The sequence below is a fragment of the Mytilus edulis genome, chromosome 4, assembly GCF_963676685.1.
Source record: "Mytilus edulis chromosome 4, xbMytEdul2.2, whole genome shotgun sequence".
NCBI classification, from domain to species: Eukaryota; Metazoa; Mollusca; class Bivalvia; order Mytilida; family Mytilidae; genus Mytilus; species Mytilus edulis.
Window position 1 is genome coordinate 26,796,235 of NC_092347.1, and position 20,709 is coordinate 26,816,943.

Sequence of the window (20,709 nt, forward strand, 5' to 3'; positions counted from 1 at the left end):
GTGTGAATCTAAGATTTACAGGTGATAATGAACTAATTGGTGTGTGGTCTGCTCCATGAAATCTCTCTGTTGTTATAGAACCACAACTGTCATCCATTCTAATGTTCGATATTGTTTCTTTCTTGGATCTTAGGTCCTGCATATAACGTGGAATAACTTTAGCTTCTGCGGTTGTTTTTTTTAAACATAAAATGCAACAATTTAAAAATTTTAAAACTACTAGAAAATCAGATATTTTAGTAATTTAATGTTGAATAAATGTTTGCATGTTCATTAATTAGCAACACAAGTTTATTAGAAGCAAATTGAATATTGTTTGCTCAACATCCTGATAACCTAGTATTATAACATTATCTTGCTTTTCATAAGCAACACAAGGATTGCCACTAGTGGTGCAGGAACTGCCTGCCATTCTATTTAAACACTTTTAAGTTCTAGTCTTAAACACGAATCAGTAGGAAAAATCAAGCACTGCCTAAACCGTACAAGTTTCTATAAAATTCACTATATAATGCCAGTGTGAACCACATATGCTTACCTTCTGACATTCTGTGCATATCTGGGCTGCAGCATATGCTTCATCTAGCTGACCTCGAGCAAAGTTAAAATTGGCAAGATATTTATAAGCTTGGCTTAAATCTTCAGGGTTAAATATCTGAAATATATAAATACAGACTATCAACTACAGAGAATGAAGCTATCAACAATATAATTTTGAAGAAAAAACAGCATAACTTTAATCACTGTTTCCTTAACTTTCACTTAAACCTACAAATGGTAATTCTGCCAATTATTGATCAAAGCCCTTTACAGCAGAATACATTGAGTGTGTAGGTAGGTAGAGGTAGAATCTTGGTAAGCTTGCTTGTCAGCCGAACCGTGAAGTCATTATTAGGCTAGGTGTACTACCCTCCTTAGTTCTTCAGGCAGATAAATTGGTTATCTATCAGACTAAAATTGAGAAAGGAAATGGTGAATATGTCAAAGCGACAACCACCCGACCATAGAGCAAACAACAGCCGAAGGCAACCAATGGGTCTTCAATGTAGCGAGAATTCCCGCACCCGTAGGTGTCCTTCAGCTGGCCCCTAAAATATGCATAATAGTACAGTGATAATGGACGTCATACTAAACTCCGAATTATACACAAGAAACTAAAATTTAAAATCATACAAGACTTACAAAGGCCAGAGGCTCCTGACTTGGGACAGGCGCAAAATTGCGGCGGGGTTAAACATGTTTATGAGATCTCAACCCTCCCCCTATACCTCTAGCCAATGTAGAAAAGTAAAAGAATAACAATACGCACATTAAAATTCAGTTCAAGAGAAGTCCGAGTCTGATGTCAAAAGATGTAACAAAAGAAAATAAATAAAATGACAATAATACATAAATAACAACAGACTACTAGCAGTTAACTGACATGCCAGCTCCAGACCTCAATTAAACTGATTGAAAGATTATGTCTTCATCATATGAATATCAGGTACAATCCCTCCCGTTAGGGGTTTAGTATCATACTATCATAAAATATATGAGAAGAACATAACCCGTGTCATGCCAACAACTGTTTTTTTAGAAATAAATGTGTTTAGTTCCGATGCAAAGACCCTATCAGTGAATCAATGTTAAAGCTAGTATACTTTTTAAAGAGGATACTTTACCAAACCGAATAATGACTTCTCAGTTCAGCAAGCTAACCAAAGATAATACCTTTACCTACACATTCAATTCATTCTGCTGTAATGCTTTTATGTTTGACCAATTCTTGATAGGTTGCATTTTAAAACCCTAAATGGATGAAAATATATTTTGTAACTGAATCTAGGAAGAAATGAGGGCTGCCAATAATTTACAGTTTGTTTATAATAGACATCACTTTCAGTTACATAAAGAAAATTTATCAACTTCAGTTACATAAAGAACATTTATCTACTTCAGTTACATGAAAAACATTTATCAACTTCAGTTACATAAAGAACATTTATCAACCTCAGTTACATAAAGAACATTTATCAACTTCAGTTACATAAAGAACATTTATCAACTTCAGTTACATAAAGAACATTTGTCAACCCAACTATATAAAATGCATGACATTTTATGCCTTGACCAAAAACTTTAACCTGAGGTTGGATAGACGGACGGAGAGACGAACAAAACAACAGACAGATTGAGGAACGAAAAACAAAAAAAACCACACACATACCAAAATAAAACAAATAATGGCAGACAGCAGCTGAAAACATTTAGTTTACAGAATCCTGGCGTGAGACAGGCAAATGAATAATATTCTGTAAAAAGGTGAGGCATCTAACGCTTATGTCACGTCTGATATTTCATTAATCACTGATACTAACCCCTTTTCTGTTAGCCTCATTAACATATAATGTATAAAAAGGGGAGTTATCTTACACTCATGTCACGTCTGATATCTCTCCAATCACTGATACTTACCTCTTGTCTGTGAGCCTCATTAACATATTCTGTATAAAAAGGGGAGGTACCTTATACTCATATCACGGCTGATATCTCTCCAATCACTGATACTTACCCTTTGTATGTTAGCCTCATTAACATATTCTGTATTAAAAGGGGAGGTATCTTACACTCATGTCACGGTTGATATTTCACCAATCACTGATACTTCCCTTATCTGTTAGCCTCATTTACATATTCTGTATAAAAAGGGGAGGTATCTTACACTTATGTCATGGCTGATATTTCACCAATAACTGATACTTACCCCTTGTATGTTAGCCTCATTACCATGCATGGGCATTAACATACCAATGGTTTTGTAAACTAAAAATAATGAACACATAGAATTAGCATGTACTTTTAATAAATTTGTAAGATCCTTCTATAATGGAAAATATGTTGGACGTAAACCAGTTGTGTTAGAAGAAGCACAGAAGAAGGGTTTCCAATATATCCGTATATAAAAAAATCAATTAGAGTTGATAATACAAATGAATGAGCAAATGATGAAATATTGGTTATTACATGACTAAACAATTTTTACTCTCAGAGTTTTTTTATTTTGTTACAATTTTAAAAATGATACAAAAAGAGTCTTTAAGCTGAAACAAAAATATTATACATTTAAAAAAATGAGAATGGAAAAAAGGGAACGTGTCAAAGAGAATACAGCAAGAAAATATTGCATCAAGAGGCGAGTTTCAGCTGGCCTCTAAAACTGTATACTAGTTCAGCAAAAATTGACGTCAAACTGAACTCCGAAACATATATATGAACCAAAAAAAATTATACAAGACTAACACAGTGCATAGGCTCCTGGCTTGGGACAGACGAAAGAATGCGGCGGACTTAATGGTATTCAACCCTCCTCCTACACCTCTAGAAAATTAAGAATGAACAAACGCATGTACCAATACCACTGATCGATGTAGTAAAACTCAGTTAAAAAGAAGTCCGAGTCCGATGTTAAAATAGGTAATAGAGGAAAGTAGGCAAAATAACAATGATACATAAATAAACAAAGGTCTATATTATAAGTAAATAATAATATGTATTAGTCAGGTCTAAAGTATTGTGTGCACCTATCTTCAAATATTAACAGGATATCAAATACCAAAGCTACTAGTATTAATTAAACCCTTGTGTCATACTTATATTTACTTAAAAGATAACAAAACAGTGTATATCAATGCAGATAACGTGTTTATAATAGAGTGTATTTCTAAATATTAAACAACAATGGGTGGCAAAATATCGTTCCCAAGAATTCCAATCAGCAAGGACAGAGTTGTAGTTGTTACAGGAGGAAATACAGGTATGTACACGAACGCCTAAACAAGTTCAAAGGTCCATGTAGTAAGGGCTACTGACTTACCTTTTACACAAAGAAATCGATAAATGTATTTCAGAATGGTTTCCGTTTTAAATTTACTTGTTTTTCAACCTCTCTAGATTTTCAGAAATATTCGTATCAATTTTAGAGAGCGATCAAATGATGGCTACTTTTAAGGACTGGCGATAAATAATATGTGCTATTGAAGAAGCGGTCCACAGGAAGAAGTATTATTTTCCTACGTCACATCATTTTGTGCCGAACGGACCAGTCTTTAATCTCTCTCCTATGTATCGGGTGTATGGCTGAGATAATAATAATAATTCTGGTCTTGTTAGACTTGGCCAAGAAACTTATCTTTGTTACGATTTTGACGCACTACCTTCTCATTTTCAAGTTAAAAGAGGGACGAAAGATACCAGACGGAGAGTCAAACTCATAATAGAAAATAAACTGACAACGCCATGGCCCAAAATAAAAAGACAAACAGACAACTAATAGTACAGAAGACACAACATAGAAAACAAAAGACTAAGCAACACTAACCCCACAAACAACGGGGGTGATCTGAGGTGCTCCGGAAGGGTAATCAGATCCTGCTCCACATGTAGCACCCGTCGTGTTGCTTATGTTATTACACATCGGGTAAATAGTCTAATTCGGTAGGTCACATTCAAGAAGAGGGAAGGGTATTGTAGTTACGATATTAGGAACATATCCGATATCATCTGTAAAACAGTTATTCCATAACGATCAACCACCTCGTAATGGCGTCTGTAAAATTTACGAGGGATGATTTCAACCTCACCATTTGGAACTCTTGGTTTAATTGCTTTCTTGTTAGCAGCAATCCTCTATCAATGATCATGAGAGGAAATACAAGCCCGGGAATTTCGTATCAAATGGGCGATATAATACTCCGTATGCAAGAATATTGCTACATAGAAATGGAAAATTCAAAATTCGGAAGCTGAAATCATCTCTTTTGTCGTAAAGTTTTGTTTTTAACCGACCCTCATTGTCAATTTCTAGATTTAAGTCAAGATATGAGGCAGACTTAGCTGTAACTGTAGTATCTGTTATCTCTAGTTTGATGGGATAGATTCGTTCAACATAGTCACCAAATCTTGTTTTATTTAGTGACAGAACATCATCTATATAGCGGAACGTAAAGTAAGGATATTGGTAACTTCTTATCTTTCTTCATAAGAAGTTCCTGTATGAAGTCAGTCTCATAATAACAAAGAAACAAGTCGGCAAGAAGAGGGGCACAATTAGTTCCCATTGGAATTCCCACAGTCTGTTGAAAAACACGTCCTCTAAACGTAACAAATATGTTGTCAATCAAGAAATCAAGCATCTTGATAATGTGATCAGTTTCAGAGAATTTTTTGTTTGAATCAGAGTGATTCTTTACAAAGTAGTATTTATCCCTCCCCAAGACAAGAAACGTTCGCCATTTTTTTTATGAAACAAAGTAATACCAACTATTTCAAGTTGTCTTTTAGTTTGGAATGGGGAATACTTGTGTAAAGTGAAGAAAAGTCAAATGTTTTAATACTATTGCAAGATGAGAGAGCCTTAGATTGTATGTAAGATCTTTGGAATTTGAGTATCCACATCTGATTCAAGCCCCCTCTAGAAACGGCAGATTCACAATAACTTTGGAGCCCGGCTTTGATTGCTGATAAAATAGATGTTAATAATTAAGAAAGAAATTTCGTGGAGCACTTAGAAGACCCAGCAATATGCCGTTGTTTGTAAGGATACTTATGTAGGTATCCAATACAGTGATTGAAGACCCAGTTCTTCATCTTTGATTGAAATTCCAAAGGAATATAGTACAGACCTATGATTATCCAGGATTTCCTCTTTGGTAAGTGTCGTGAGGGTATATGTTGAGTTTCCAAGTGAATTGTCAATACCTAATTCATTTATCAAGCAGTTTAAGTAGTGATATTTACACGCAAAAAAGTGTTTTGCAACATTTGGGCCTTTAAAAATTAACGTAGCGTGGGTATCAAATTGCAACCTTAGAACACCCAAACATGGTCTCAAACAATAGACAGAGTCAGCTCATAATCTAACAAAGGTGCATGTCTTTTTCCCGCTGTAATCGATTTAAAATATTGTATGGTATATTGTTCTTCTGTTTTCTCATTCATATATTTTTTTGTATTTCGGAAGGTATTGGTTATGAGACAGCAAAATGGATGGCGATGTTAGGATCATCTGTAATTATTGCCTGCAGGTCAGAAAAAAGAGCTCTGGAGGTAAAGTGAAATATCTAAATCGAAAAACAATCAATATGTCCTGCATTGATTGCGGCAGTTTGAGATGAAACAATAACCATCAAGAATTAGTTGCTGTGGTCGTGGTATGCAATCAGTGAAATATAGTTCAGCACTCAATCTTACTGAGCTCTTTTAAGCAATATGTATGCAAGACGAAATATAAATAAAAAACAAAACAAAACAAAACAAAAAATTAACTGCTACTAAAAATAATGAAATCATAATTTTTCACCATTTTGAAGCCTCAGATTTTTATTGAACGAACACATGATGCACTAATGGTAATTGAATGACTAAACAATTGGTGTTACTATAGTCGATTCTTATGGACAATGCAGTAACTTAACTATTAGTTTGAACTGTTCAGAATTCAAAGAAAATGTGTATAAACTATTAAGAATGTTATAACTGAGCAAACTAGACCAAACCACTTATGTGGCTGAATCAATTGGGCCAAACTGTTAAATATTTAAATTACAGGCAATCGCAAGGATGAAGTCAGATTTCCAGAGAGAGAAAGAACAGAAGACAGAAGGAGTTACACAAACTGACAATATATCTGTAGAGTTTATGAAATTAGATCTGAGTTCTCTTGAATCGACTAAAGAATTTACAGATCAATTCATTGATTCTGGACGGCAACTAAACACACTAATATGCAATGCAGGAATTGCTTTTCACCCATTAGGTATATTTAATACTCAAATACTTTTTTAAATAATTCTTTTTTCATTTGCATGTTAGGGAATACGTTGATATGATTGGTCGAGAGGACTTCCGGTAGTTGATCTTGACGTTGGTTATTTTTCGATAGACGATATTGACCGAACTTCTTTTCGTAACCTATGTAAACAAGTTGGCGGCGATAATCGCACCGACGTTAACAGAATTTATTTTCACTGCACGTAATCGTTTAATAAAATGATAAACACAAGAATATTCGTTTGAATAATAAGAGTTTTTGCAGTTTATTTTTCATCAGATAGCAAATTTCATTGAGTACATATTTTTGCGTTAACCAACAAATATATTCATGCGCCAGGTCTGTTCAATGACATAAATACACAATTTACGTGTGATAGATGTAACAAGTGTGGACAAATATATTCCCTGTATCCAATTTTTTTAAGAATTATAAGGATTTAACGCCTTTTTAAAGGAATTTGTTGGTGTATAAACTGGACCAAGTCACTCACAAACATATCATAGGAAATTTATTTGTTTGTGAGTGAATTGGTCGAGTTTATACACCAATAAATTCCTTTAATCAAAGTGATGGAGATCACTCATGGAAAGATTAGAAGAGTAGTTTGAAAATTTTTATATTAAGGTATGGTGGGGGAAAATGATCATTAATAAAGCACTATTGCTGAAAATTGCATTAACAGCAGGTCTTTAGAAGGAAAAGTGCTTTTGCAGTATGAGAATAAAATGAGCTCATTTAATTAAATAATATGGGTCTCTTAATTTGCAAAATTTTATTTAAACTGCAGTTTATATCTTATCCAAATAATGTTGCCTGTTCTGAACATGTTTAAAAAAAATCCAAACAATTGCAAATCAAAACTTCTTCTAGTAAATGCTTCCAACTATCATTGTAAGACATTAAATCTAGACCAACAGCTAAGAACTTTAAAGTGTCAACAAAAATAATCTAAATATGTTGTTTTGGGGCATTTTGTAAGTCGAAAAAGAGTTTATATGACATTGAAGATTAAAAGTTGTAGAGTGCCTTTTGATCATTTTTTTAAAGTATTTCTCAAAACAGGGCATTAAAAATGTACTTTTTCAACGTAAACAAATTAAAAAAAACTGATTTTATTAAAATTTGGATTTTTTCTTGATTGCAAAAATATAAATTCACTTCTAATAAAAATTCAAATGACTAGAAATAGACATAATGATTGATGGGGAATAAATTAATAAACAATGTTTTGTTTTAATTAAAAGTTTTTAAATTTTAAAACTGTTTCAAGCCAATTCCTGATGATAAATAAAAAGTGAACTAATCTAAATTGTTGATTAATTACAGATGATTATTGGAAATTTATCAAGTAAATTAAAGGCCTTACTTGAATAGCTTTTATATATTCATATTTATATTCATATTTAATTTTTTTTTAAATCCATATTGATCATTTATCTTTCAGACATAATTTACAGAATCACTTTATGTATTGTAGATCAAAAGTAATAGGCAATAAATCAATCTATCATCCTTATATATCAAACATCTAATATATACATTTGTGTATTCAATTATGAGGTCAAATATTTGTATATTAAAGTTGTATATTGAAGTTGTATATTGAAGGTTCTAATTATGTAAGACTGAGGTTGATAAGTATTGTGGTCAATTTGATTGACAGTTTAGGAGGTGGGGCATTGTAATTAAAGGTCCACCTTGTCTCTGATTGTTTAGTGATAATGACAGTTGTCAATCGTTATAGTTTTGTATCAATACCGAATTACCTAATCAAAATGTTATAAAAAAAGCCTGCACATCAACATACTTTAGTTACCTACATTCTTGGATGAACTGCTCCAAAAATATACCATTTTTTTCAGTTCATATGTGTATAATGTGCACATACATGAGAACTATAGGGAACTATATTTCAGTGTGAATACATTTAGTAACAGTAGCTAACATGTCGTGTTGTAAGGGAAGCCAGTGCCTAAGTAAAGATTTAGAACAAGTTCTAATCTTTCCAAAAAGGCGTTTAATCCTATAGTGCACCACATTCGATGAAATGTTCTTTCATTGATGCTCGATGCAACACGTTTAATTTTCAAATTTATTATTCGTGCAAAAATGTTCAGGAAACATCACATATCTTTAGAAAGATATTTTTTTCAAATGACATAGGACAATTCTGTCCACTTTTATGTATTATTTCTATTATCTTATCGTGGTTTTTTTTTTTTGCATCTTTTAACAAAATGGTAAGTCCCTTTTTAAACATACTAGAAAGGAATACTGTTTTACTTCCAGAATATACAGAGGATGGAAATGAAACTATGTTTCAGGTAAGGCGTAAAGAGTATACGATGTGAGTTTTGATCACTATTGAAGGCCGTAAGGTGATCTTAGTGGCTTAAATTCGTTTCGTTTTAACTTTGTTGGATAGTTGCCTCATTAACCATCATAACACATAGCCTTATGTTATACTAGCCAGATCAGGCGACATCCGAAATGATATGAACACTCTACTTTCAATAGTTGACAGTAAAAAGAAGAAAGATACCACAAAAATTAAAATACAACAGAAAAATTATGAAGGCAGTGCACTGAAAAAATACCAGTCAAAAAATCCCATTAACAGCTAGATTTTTTGAGTCAACCAGTATCTGAAACAACAACCAAGTGCTTGTCATGCTGTATATGTCCAAAAGTCTCGAATGTAGACATTAACTAGTTTATGTTTACAGGTAAATTATTTAAGCCAACTTTTGTTAACGTTCCATTTGTTGCCAATAATGAAGCGATCTGGTGACGATAGCAGGATAATCCTTGTCAGTAGTTATGGACATACGGTCCACTCCACTCCATTTACTGTGGATAAAATACAAGGAAAGCAACATAACGCTGATAACTTCCCTAGATTTAAATATTATGGAAACTCGAAATTATATCAGGTAAAATATCGTTTTAATACATTTCATATTTGTATTATTTCTATTTCAATTTAATATATAATGTAATTTTGCCCAAAGTTACTCGTAACTTCCAGATTAAAAAACCACATGTATGCAAATGTTACTTTACACTATGATTTTGTTTATGTCATGTCCAAACATTGCATGATTGATGAAGGTTTCATGCAAAATAACAGTTTCGAAACGTGAATTTATTTTTCAAATAAATTTTATAGACGTACTAGTTAAGAGTTACACGAATAAGAGCCTTTCCCTTCCTTTAAATTGCCATAAATATCTAAGTTCTTCAATACTTTCAAAATACGTTGATTTTATTAATTATAATAATTCTTACACTTAGAAATGTCTATTGTGATGTCACTGTGACATTATACACTGGCATTTTAAAGTTGACGTATTTGACAAAAACCCATTTAACAAGTATTTTGGTAAAAAAAGATATCAGACAAGACCAAACACTCTTAGATAGATTTCTATCATTTCTATCATTATACACGAAATATTTTATGTGAGAAATTAAACAACACTGAGCTCCACGAAACCAAACAAAGGGAAAAAAACAAGAATGTGACCATAGTATATGGATGCCCCACTCATCATTTTCTATGTTCAGTGGACCGTGAAATTGGGTCAAAAACTCTTAATTTGGCATTTAAATTAGAAAGATCATATCATAGGGAACATGCATGTGTACTGAGTTTCAAGTTGATTGGACTTTAACTTCATCAAAAACTATCTCAACCAAAAACGTTAACCTAAAGTGGGACAGACGGACGGACGAACGAACGGGCAGACGAACAGACCAGAAAACATAATGCCCCTTTACTATCGTTGATGGAGCATATAAGCATAAAAAATTGAAAATACTTCAATTCCCAAGATACAAAATTTTGTTGACATGGTGTGTCTTACCTTTGTGTAATTTTGACAATATAATCCAAATGTTGAAATTAAAATAGCATTAGCAGGAACCTTAATTTATAAACTGTGCAAACATTCAAAGACAAAGAACCATGACTGAAGATGCAGGAACAAAAAACACTAGGAAAGGAGAAATGCCAATGCTAATACAAATACAATCCAAAGACAAATTACAAATGATTATTATAAGCGGTTCTTTGCACACACTTCAGCATGTAAACTGCAAAAATTCCAAATTTCAATGGAAAATGACCGAAATAATTTGGTATCTTGAACCAATTGATAAATTATCTAAATCTCAATCTTACTATAAAGATTTCTGAAATTATGAAAGATTTAGTTTATTTTCTCAATCCACAGAGACCACTTCATTTCAGATTTTACAAATGTATTTTATGAATCGTCGGCTTGCTGACAGTAACGTGTGTGTGTTGTCAGTACATCCTGGATTGGTAGACACAGAAGTAACACGAGGATTTCAAGATATTAAATGGATGACTTGGGGCTGGAAAATAGGAAGAGGTAATTTGCCATTCACGTAATTGATAAATCACTTAATCTGGTTTGCTACACATTTTTTAACCAACATGAGGCAGACAATTAAGGTTAAGATTCTAAGTCATATACTGATACCAAACAACGTGTTTGTTGCTCCTTGGTCTCTTTGGCACACTACCCATTTCCATTCCAAATTTTAACTCATATCAAAGACATAGTTTCTGTGACACCAGACGTAATGATGAAAAGTTAACTTGATATCAGTTAAAATCAAAATCAGCTGATGAATGACAGACAAGGTCTAGTGAACATACTAGTACTTCATTTCATTAAATGTAATATATGCCTTGATTTACTAAAAGTAAACTTGAATCTGCACTTTGTGTGTGTTGTATTAAAATGTCTATAATAGTGATTTGCACTACAGTTATATCACGCTGATTTAGTCAAAATCATTGTATCTAAGGAATATTGAAATACTTTAGGTACTCCATTATTCGGATTCAGGTTATCTATACATTTTTTACGACTGAAATCGATAAATGACTGCCCAGAAGTAATCATGAAGGTCCTTTATTTTGACTAAATTCATGCTGACATGCCTCAAAGAGTTAAGGAAAGAGGGGCATGCTCACAAACATGTTATAAAACCCGACACATTCGTACTTTGCTAGTCCCAATTCTGGAGCCTGTAATTCGGTGGGTTTCTTTGATTACTGTTAATTAGGTCTTTCCACTTTTCTGTGGAAAGACCTATTGTTTTTCTTCTGATTATTTTTTTTTTTCGCCAAATTTTGTTCTTGCGATAAACATTTGTTTCGCAATATGTCGCTTAGATATTTGGTATATGATATCGAACAGTTTATGCGCTTTTCAAATTTACCCTGTGTAACCAAATTTCTTTGTAGGAGTTATCTCCCCAAACACTGTTTTCCTTGTGTCCACAACTCCTTCGCAACCGTAAAAGATTACGACAAATTCATTTTATAAAATTGCTCGTTATATCCTTCGCATGATTTGTCCAATTTCGACCGAAGCAATATGAACGCTCCATATGAGAGTTATTTCCCTTTTTGTATTTGAAATTTTAAAATGTATTTTAAACTGGAACACCATAAGTGATAGAGACCTAGGGTCTTTTGATTTGAGATCCTTGGTCCAAAAAAATGAAAATTAGGTCAAGGTCAAAGGTCAAGGTCATATTCTAAATTTTGATTTTGGCTTATTTTCACTCATTTTCTTTAACCTTATAAGATATCGACAAATTATTTTTACTAAATTGTTAGTTGCGACATGTCGTAACATAATAATTTTCGTTGAAAGGGTGCGTAGACAATAAATGGGAGTTTTAGCTCCTATCATATCTAAAATTATGTGTAAAGTGATATAACTTATTAACCATATATATTAGAGACCTAGGGTCTTTTGATTTGAGATCCTTGGTCCAAAAAAATGAAAATTAGGTCAAGGTCAAAGGTCAAGGTCATATTCTTAATTTTGATTTTGGCTTATTTTCACTCATTTTCATTAACCTTATAAGATATCAACAAATTATTTTTACTAAATTGTTAGTTGCGACATGTTGTAACTTAATTTTGGTTGAAAGGGTGCGTAGTCAATAAACGGGAGTTTTAGCCTTATCATATCTAAAATTATGTGTAAAGTGATATAACTTATTTACCATACATATTAGAGACCTAGGATCTTTTGATTTGAGATCCTCAGTTTGTTACCTTGAAATTGAGGTCAAGGTCATAGGTAAATTTGACGTTCTAGATTATGACCTTTGCTTAAAATTCATATCTATACATCATTAAGGTGGATCCCTACAGATATAGCAAATTTTTTTTCACCATTGAATTTTTCTTAAAATTTGCATACATATACTATGCAATGGCCTCTATGAAAATTTGAGTTAAAAATAGTATGTCACCAGACTCGTTTCCATGGTAACTGTCACCAAAGTTGGTACATCACGTGTATGCATAAATACATACCTGATGTAGAAACTCTGGATTTTTTTCAAGCCTTTGAAAGTATTTTGAAGGGTTTGTTCTTCATTTATTACAAAATTATTATTTAAAATGTAAATAAAACAAAAATAATGGCAGTTTTATTCATTTTCATTGATTTCGTCTCTAATTTCATCAACACTGCTCCACAAAAAAAAACACAGATTTTGTTAAAAATTTCTATTTTTCTTAAATTTCCAAAAAAATGGTCCAATGAATATTTTTTTAAATTTGACATAAGATGGTCATAACAATGAGCTTTAAAAAGAAATAAAAAAAAATATGGGTCACCAGACTATTTTTTGCACGAAAAATGTTTTTGTGACCCCTAACGAAACAGTGATCAACAGCAGTTTTTTGTATATCTTTCATCATCGGTGATCAAAGTGTGACATATGTTGTCATATCCTTTGTTAAACTAACACAGAATAATACAGTTTCACAAAGCAATCAAATGAGAACAATTTTTTGGTTTCTATGAACAACGGTTACCATGGCAACAGGACATGAAGTTGGAAAATTCAAGTTTTTGCATTGTTCTGATGTGCAAGATTAACAACCTAACAGACAATGGCAGATCAAATACCATGATTTCAGACCAACAACACATGGCTTCTATGTAAATGTAAACAAATATTATGATACATTGTAATGCAGCTTATATTAGCATTACTGTGGTCTTAAATGAGCAAAATAAATTACTCAGAAGTTAGCGAAAATCACCAAATATATTTTTTTTTAAATTATCGATTCATAGGTAACAGTCATGCAAGTAAATGGATTAAAAAAGACTTTGTCACCTTTTCCACAATTAATGATTTAAGTTTGATGAAGCATAATGATAATACATTATATATTTCAGTTGTCATAGTAACATAACCAAAAAATGATGAAATTATAACTTTTTCAAAGGTTTTTCAACTTTCTTTATTTTGAATGCCTCAATAATCAAGCAAACATATAACTGTTATATTTACAAATGTGTAAATAGTTTACACCTCTGATTCAGTCAAGTACTTATTGATAGTCATAGCATTATTAGAGTTCACTGTGTTCTCAGTCAAAATTATCAATCCTTCCATATTGAATAGTACATGTTGCTCCCAGTCAGATATAGCATATTACTATTAGTGGCAATTCTTTTCTTTCAAAATCTTTGTTTTCTGGTTATCTGTTTGCCTCTCTGATTTCTTATTCATACTTTCCCAAATTTTCTACGTAAATTTTCCAGGGGAACATTATGTTGCTGCATTTACCTGAAAGTTTAATTTATTTATTTGTAATGAAAAGGTGTAATATATACTAATAAACTACTAAATCTATATAATATTTCAGTGAGTGCAAAATTAATCCAATCATGCATTACAACATCAATTTAAAAAGATTATATTATACCTGACTAACAAAGGTACTCATTAAGAGTTTTATAATATGATATATGGCCAGGTTTTTGAAGTGATTGCAATAATTAGGTCAGCTGATGGGTATGCATTTTATATTGCTTTTGCATATGATGGCCATCCTTTTTAGTGGTTTTTGTTTTGTGAACAATGGCAATTTGGAATGCAATAATTGACAATATAAATGATATAGGGAGCATTATAGGGTCCAATGCAAATAAATTCAAGGTATACATGTATATTTAATAGGTGTGACCTTTACCATATATGTGTACCTTAAATCAAAACAGTTGAACTGTTCTTTTTGGTAAAAATTTACATATATACAGCATGTGACCAAGTTTGAAATAAACATAAGTTATCTACATCACATAGTTAACTTATCTTCATTGTCAGAATTGTGGCACATAAGAACCAGTGGCAGTCTTGATAATATACTTTGTATTTAAATTATCAAATAAAGTACAAATCAATAGTGTAAAATGTGGATCACTGTGACCTTCTTTTGCCTGGAAGCTGAGTTACTTACTGAGACTCTGAGAGTGTATATATAAGTTTGCATGATCTGACACCTTTTAGTTGCTGAGATATACATTTGTTGTATATGAAATTGGATGTTTAATGTAACCAAAGTCAGTGAAGTGGAAAATGTAGGTCAGTGACATCTGTGTACAAGTTTACATGATCCTACATTTTATAGTTGAGTCTACTAAATATATTGTCCAAAAAGAAATGTTATAAATGCCTGCAAAACACCATTATCAGATTAAAAAGTCTCAAATGGAACCTAAGTTTTTTTTCAAAGGTAACTACATGTAATTATCCTAAAATGTATGTATTTACCATTGACAGTCATCCTTCATTTTTCTACAAAACTGCTGCTAATAACCTGCTGTTAAATGATGACCATGAGACCTACAGTTGATAACAAATATAACAAAAATTAAATAAGTAAATTAATATAATCAGATAATATAGGATTCATAAAAAGTGAGAGTTTTATATTACTTTTTATCAATGTTGGTTGTTCAATATCAAAATAGTGAAAATAATGATAAAAAAAGCCATATTCCATATAATAACAAGAGCATTGCTAAGTATGGCATCATCTCACCATAGAAGACTGTTGCTTTCACATGGGTGTTTAGAATCTACAATGTATGCTTTCACATGGGTGTTTAGAATCTACAATGTCCACTTTCACCTTGACATTTGGGAATATCTTTTCTATTAATAAAGTTAAAGTCTAAATTCTTTAAATTTACCTGTATTACTTTCATAGTTTCAACCAGTACCAAACATTTGCAATTCTGCAACATAACTAGCTTCAACCTAATGAAAAAAAGTGATAACAAATATATATAAATGAAAGTGCATGCAGTGTTCAAATACTATAGCTAAAACATATTACATTTAAAATTAACTGGAAACTCAGGCTGTTAACAATGAATTTGTAATAATAATATGTATAAAGGCTTTCAAAACCAAATAGGTTTCATTAAATTTGTTGAAATTATACATTAATATAGATTTCATTTAATAAATTATACATATGTAACTAATTCTAGTTCAATATTTTTGTTGAAACAAATTCTGTCATGTTCTATACATGAAAGTCTTCAAGTATATATAACAATGCTTTACCACAAAATTGATTTGAAATATTGACCCTAAACTTGAAATTATTACCAAGATCTGTTAATTCATTTTTATGACTGCTTAAGTGCAAATATGAATATAATTATGGTCCTCATTATACTTTATATATCTACTTAGGAAAATTTATGAATTATATGACTAAAGGTTTAATTACCTTCCAATTATTCATTAAATTAACCATGTTTAAAACTGTTTCTTCTTTTGAATTTATTTACAGGATTCTTTTGCAACTGCAAATATTTTCTTTCCAGTTTAATTCTCCTTTTTCTTTAAGTATGGCTGATGAATTCACAGACAGTACATTCAATCCATTAAGGAAATTGTTGAAATGTGTGGCACAAATTCCTGCATGTATCATTCCTGAAAAATATGATATAAATGTCAGTCTGCACATGTATTGGTTAATTAGATAATCTATAAACTATTTAGACTTGAGTTCATAATTTTATTTGGAATATACATGTACAATTCATTTTTTCAATTTATATTTATATAATATGATTGTGAATTCATGTTTACCTTTATTCTTATAGATCACAGACTCACATTTATTTCTAATAATGTGGAATGAGGGTGGGTGCCCCCCTTCTTAATTTTCTTTTTTGCCTTCATGCATTATCCTGCATTCTACACATCATTCTAAATGACTAAATATGTAAGGTTTCCGACCACTTGGTCTCTGATCACATGCAAAAGATGACTTAATATGAAAATTCTGATTATAAAATAAAGAAAACTAATATTTTGAGTTTGTAAAACATTATTTTTGTGAATGAATCATTGTGACTGCAATTGTTTACTTTTTCAATTCTAATTTTATTTATGGTTATATAATTGCTACCAAATAAGTATTTACAAAATAATCCTCTCCTTTTGGATGCAAAACTAAAAAGCCCCTTATGTATAGATGTCTTTGTGTACATTGCAAAAATGATAAATAACTTCCAGGGGCAAAATTCCAGAAAAATTACTAAGTCCAGCTTCATAAAAAATTTGGGCAGCACTTCCCCTCAAAATAAAGCTTTTTACCCTCAAACCACATAAACCCCAGACCATAATAGAGGGGAATTAAAGAAAGAAAAAGAGAGGTGTGGGGCAGGTTCATTTATTCAAGACATGAAACCATACACCTTCTCCAACCAGTAAAATGTGTAAAGTCTAAAGAGAATATATAATAAAGAGAAAATTGAACTCTCTTACCATGTCCAGCTTTTGAATTGATAACAAATGCACCAGTCCCATTTTCCCCCTCGTTTCTACACTGTCACACATGATATGCAGGTTACATGCACTGCAGCTACAACGATATGGTATGGACAAAATGCTCCACGGCCTCCACCTCCTGATCCAAGCCTTGAAGGTCGTATTTCCGTTCACAGACAGTATCCGCAGGGGACAGTTTTGCATCTTAACGAACATATTCTGCGCTAGGTGATCATCAGAGCTAGCCGTCGACCTTCTTTCCAGGTTCCGTCAAACGAAACATCACTGTCTGTGATCGGACGCCGAATTTCTCCAACTCTCAAAAACTTATATCATATGATATTATAAGTTGAGAATCATTTAAGACTGTGTGAACTTTCAGGCTGAAGCTATTCATATTCTTTATTTTTAAAGAACGCATGCATTTATCCTTTATGATAAACCTTCCTTTCTTCTGAGCGATGAGCTGTAACTTGGAAGTTGTTTACACACGTTGACAACAGACGACATCGGAACTGTTACCGTGACCTAGATATACAGGCGATATATCCTAAATTTTTAAACGGGAACCAGTTTTACATCAGTAAAATGTTGTTATCTCCCTTAGTATCGGAAGTCACCTTAAGCCATAGGAACTGACATTTTAGACTGATTTTTAATATTTTAATATCAAAATAGATATTAACTGGTGGAAAGACCTTCAATTGTTCTCTGAACATAAAAACAATTGGTTTTTAATTAGATTTTTTTTTGTTCATCGATTTGCCATAAATCTAGCCATTGGTTTTCTTGTTGAATAATTTTTTCATTAATTGTTTGGTCATAAATCTTGTCAAATGTCTCATTGAATTGATTCACATTCCGATAAATGTCATATCAAAGCCTTTCATAGCTGACTTAATGGTATGAATTTTGGTTATTGTAGAAGGCCTTATGGTGACTTATAGTTACATTATTCTCATTTGCACTCTTTAGATAGTTGTATCATTGGCAATCAAACCACATCTCCTTAATTTTATATTCATACAGTTTTTTCAAGAGCCCAACGTGCAATTCTCAGGTATCCATTACAAAAAAATTCTTCATACACTGCCAAAAAATTTTAGCAACTCAATTGAACTCAACGCATTCTGAATAAAGCTATTAACCTGTAATAATTATATAGTTTTCAGTAAGTCACCAGTTGAAGGAGCAGAATGCACCTTAAATGCAGCTGTCAACCCTGCTTTGAAAGGCGTGAGAGATGTTTACTATCAGGACTGCAAACCAAAGAATACCCATGATGATGCAAGGTTTGTTTTTAATATTTCATAAGCTGCGTTAGTTTAGGTGGCTTTTGCTTTTTCATCAGCCAAATAGGGATAGTCCTTTTAAATTTAACACAAGATTCAGTAAGCCTGCCCAATAAGTCACATTGGGGACTATAAGTTTGCATTCAGTCAGGATTTTTTTAAAAACTTTTTTATGTAATGTTTAGATATTTGGTAAGTAGTCATATCAAAAACAAACCTTTTTTGCAGAAGTTGTAGCACTTGGGTATAAGCCAGAAGAGAGTTAGGTGACCCCTCTCAAACAGACATATACTTTGCAACTATTCTTTTATGTCATGTCATTTATGTATAATTACTCATATACCAGTAAACTGACAAACCAACTTGGCATAACAAGCAGCACCATGAACTTTTTAGTGAGTAAACTTTTAGAGTTCAGCTGTAACCCTGCTAACCAATACACATGAAGTGGATGAGTGCTGAAATTTGAAATCTCTCACGGTAAAGTATGCTCACATGATGCTTAATTACTAATTTTAGAAAGTCTTGATATGTTGTTCCAAAGATAAATGCTATGAAAATTTTATACATCTGCATTGTGTGTAAGAAAATATAAGTATTTGGGTAACTGGATGTTGATGAGTGGTGAATCTGAAAGTGCATCATACGTGATACAGTAAAGCATACTTTCCTAAAGCTTTATACCAAATTTTCGGAAGCTCTGATTTGTAGTTCCTAAGCACAATGTGGCCAAATTTTATGACACAGATATTTAACAAATGTACCTTATTAACCTATATGGTTGCTTTCCTTTTACCTTGGAAGATCTTTAAGAATGGTAATAATAAAGTATTTAACAGAAATTTTTAGTTTCTTTCAATTCAGTGGGGATTTTTTCATTTGTTTTTCTTTTCTTTTTTAGGAACAAAGACATCCAAGAATCTGTACTGGAATATTCACTATCACGTTTAAATGAATTTATCACAGATGATATAAGAAATGAATGGAAGACAAAATAGTCATTATCTTAATGGCAATATCTTTCTTTGATTTTCTGTCTGTTACCTATACAGAGTTAATAAAATACTGATTTAAAAAAAGATCTTGTCCATGATAATAAATGAGAGGGGAGTTTTCAATTATATTTCTTTTTATGTCTGTTACAATGACCATTTGTCTTTAATCCTTTTTGGACAGCATATACATATATTTATGGTTTGATGAGCTTATTACTGTCCAAATATCAGATAAAATTTGATCTAAGATTTACAGGTGATAATGAACTAATTGTTGTGTGATCTTTATTCTAACAAGAATTGCCAGGTGTGAATCTAAGATTTACAGGTGATAATGAACTAATTGCTGTGTGATCTTTATTCTAACAAGAATTGCCAGGTGTGAATCTAAGATTTACAGGTGATAATGAACTAATTGCTGTGTGATCTTTATTCTAACGAGAATTGCCAGGTGTGAATCTAAGATTTACAGGTGATAATGAACTAATTGCTGTGTGATCTTTATTCTAACAAGAATTGCAATGTGTGAATCTAAGATTTACAGGTGATAATGAACTAATTGCTGTGTGATCTTTATTCTAACAAGAATCACCAGGTGTGAATCTAAGATTTACAGGTGATAATGATCTTTATTCTAACAAGAATTGCCAGGTGTGAATCTAAGATTTACAGGTGATAATGAACTAATTGGTGTGTAATCTTTATTCTAACAAGAATCACCAGGTGTGAATCTAAGATTTACAGGTGATAATGAACTAATTGATGTGTGATCTTTATTCTAACAAGAATTGCCAGGTGTGAATCTAAGATTTACAGGTGATAATGATCTTTATTCTAACAAGAATTGCCAGGTGTGAATCTAAGATTTACAGGTGATAATGAACTAATTGGTGTGTAATCTTTATTCTAACAAGAATTGCCAGGTGTGAATCTAAGATTTACAGGTGATAATGAACTAATT

The 20,709-nt window shown here is 32.0% G+C and overlaps 1 protein-coding gene and 1 long non-coding RNA gene across 3 annotated transcripts; one reads left to right on the forward strand and one right to left on the reverse strand.

Annotated features, from left to right (window-relative positions):
* Positions 1 to 3,661: 3,661 nt before the first annotated feature.
* Positions 3,662 to 19,871, forward strand: LOC139521798 (retinol dehydrogenase 12-like). The gene is made up of 8 exons (XM_071315432.1): positions 3,662 to 3,796; positions 6,002 to 6,087; positions 6,589 to 6,796; positions 9,104 to 9,138; positions 9,541 to 9,747; positions 11,067 to 11,211; positions 18,627 to 18,753; positions 19,655 to 19,871. Exons 1-8 carry the CDS (start codon positions 3,721 to 3,723, stop codon positions 19,749 to 19,751), a joined length of 981 nt encoding a protein of 326 aa, XP_071171533.1. The 5' UTR covers positions 3,662 to 3,720; the 3' UTR covers positions 19,752 to 19,871.
* On the reverse strand, positions 14,102 to 18,081 carry LOC139521799 (uncharacterized). 2 transcript variants are annotated; one of them, XR_011664068.1, is made up of 5 exons: positions 17,459 to 18,081; positions 16,413 to 16,618; positions 15,865 to 15,931; positions 15,443 to 15,514; positions 14,102 to 14,455 (listed from the first exon to the last, which is right to left on the reverse strand). It is a non-coding gene; the product is annotated as an uncharacterized lncRNA (long non-coding RNA). The 2 variants fall into 2 exon arrangements; XR_011664067.1 differs by lacking the exon at positions 14,102 to 14,455 and having other exon boundaries at positions 15,013 to 15,514.
* Positions 19,872 to 20,709: the final 838 nt, after the last annotated feature.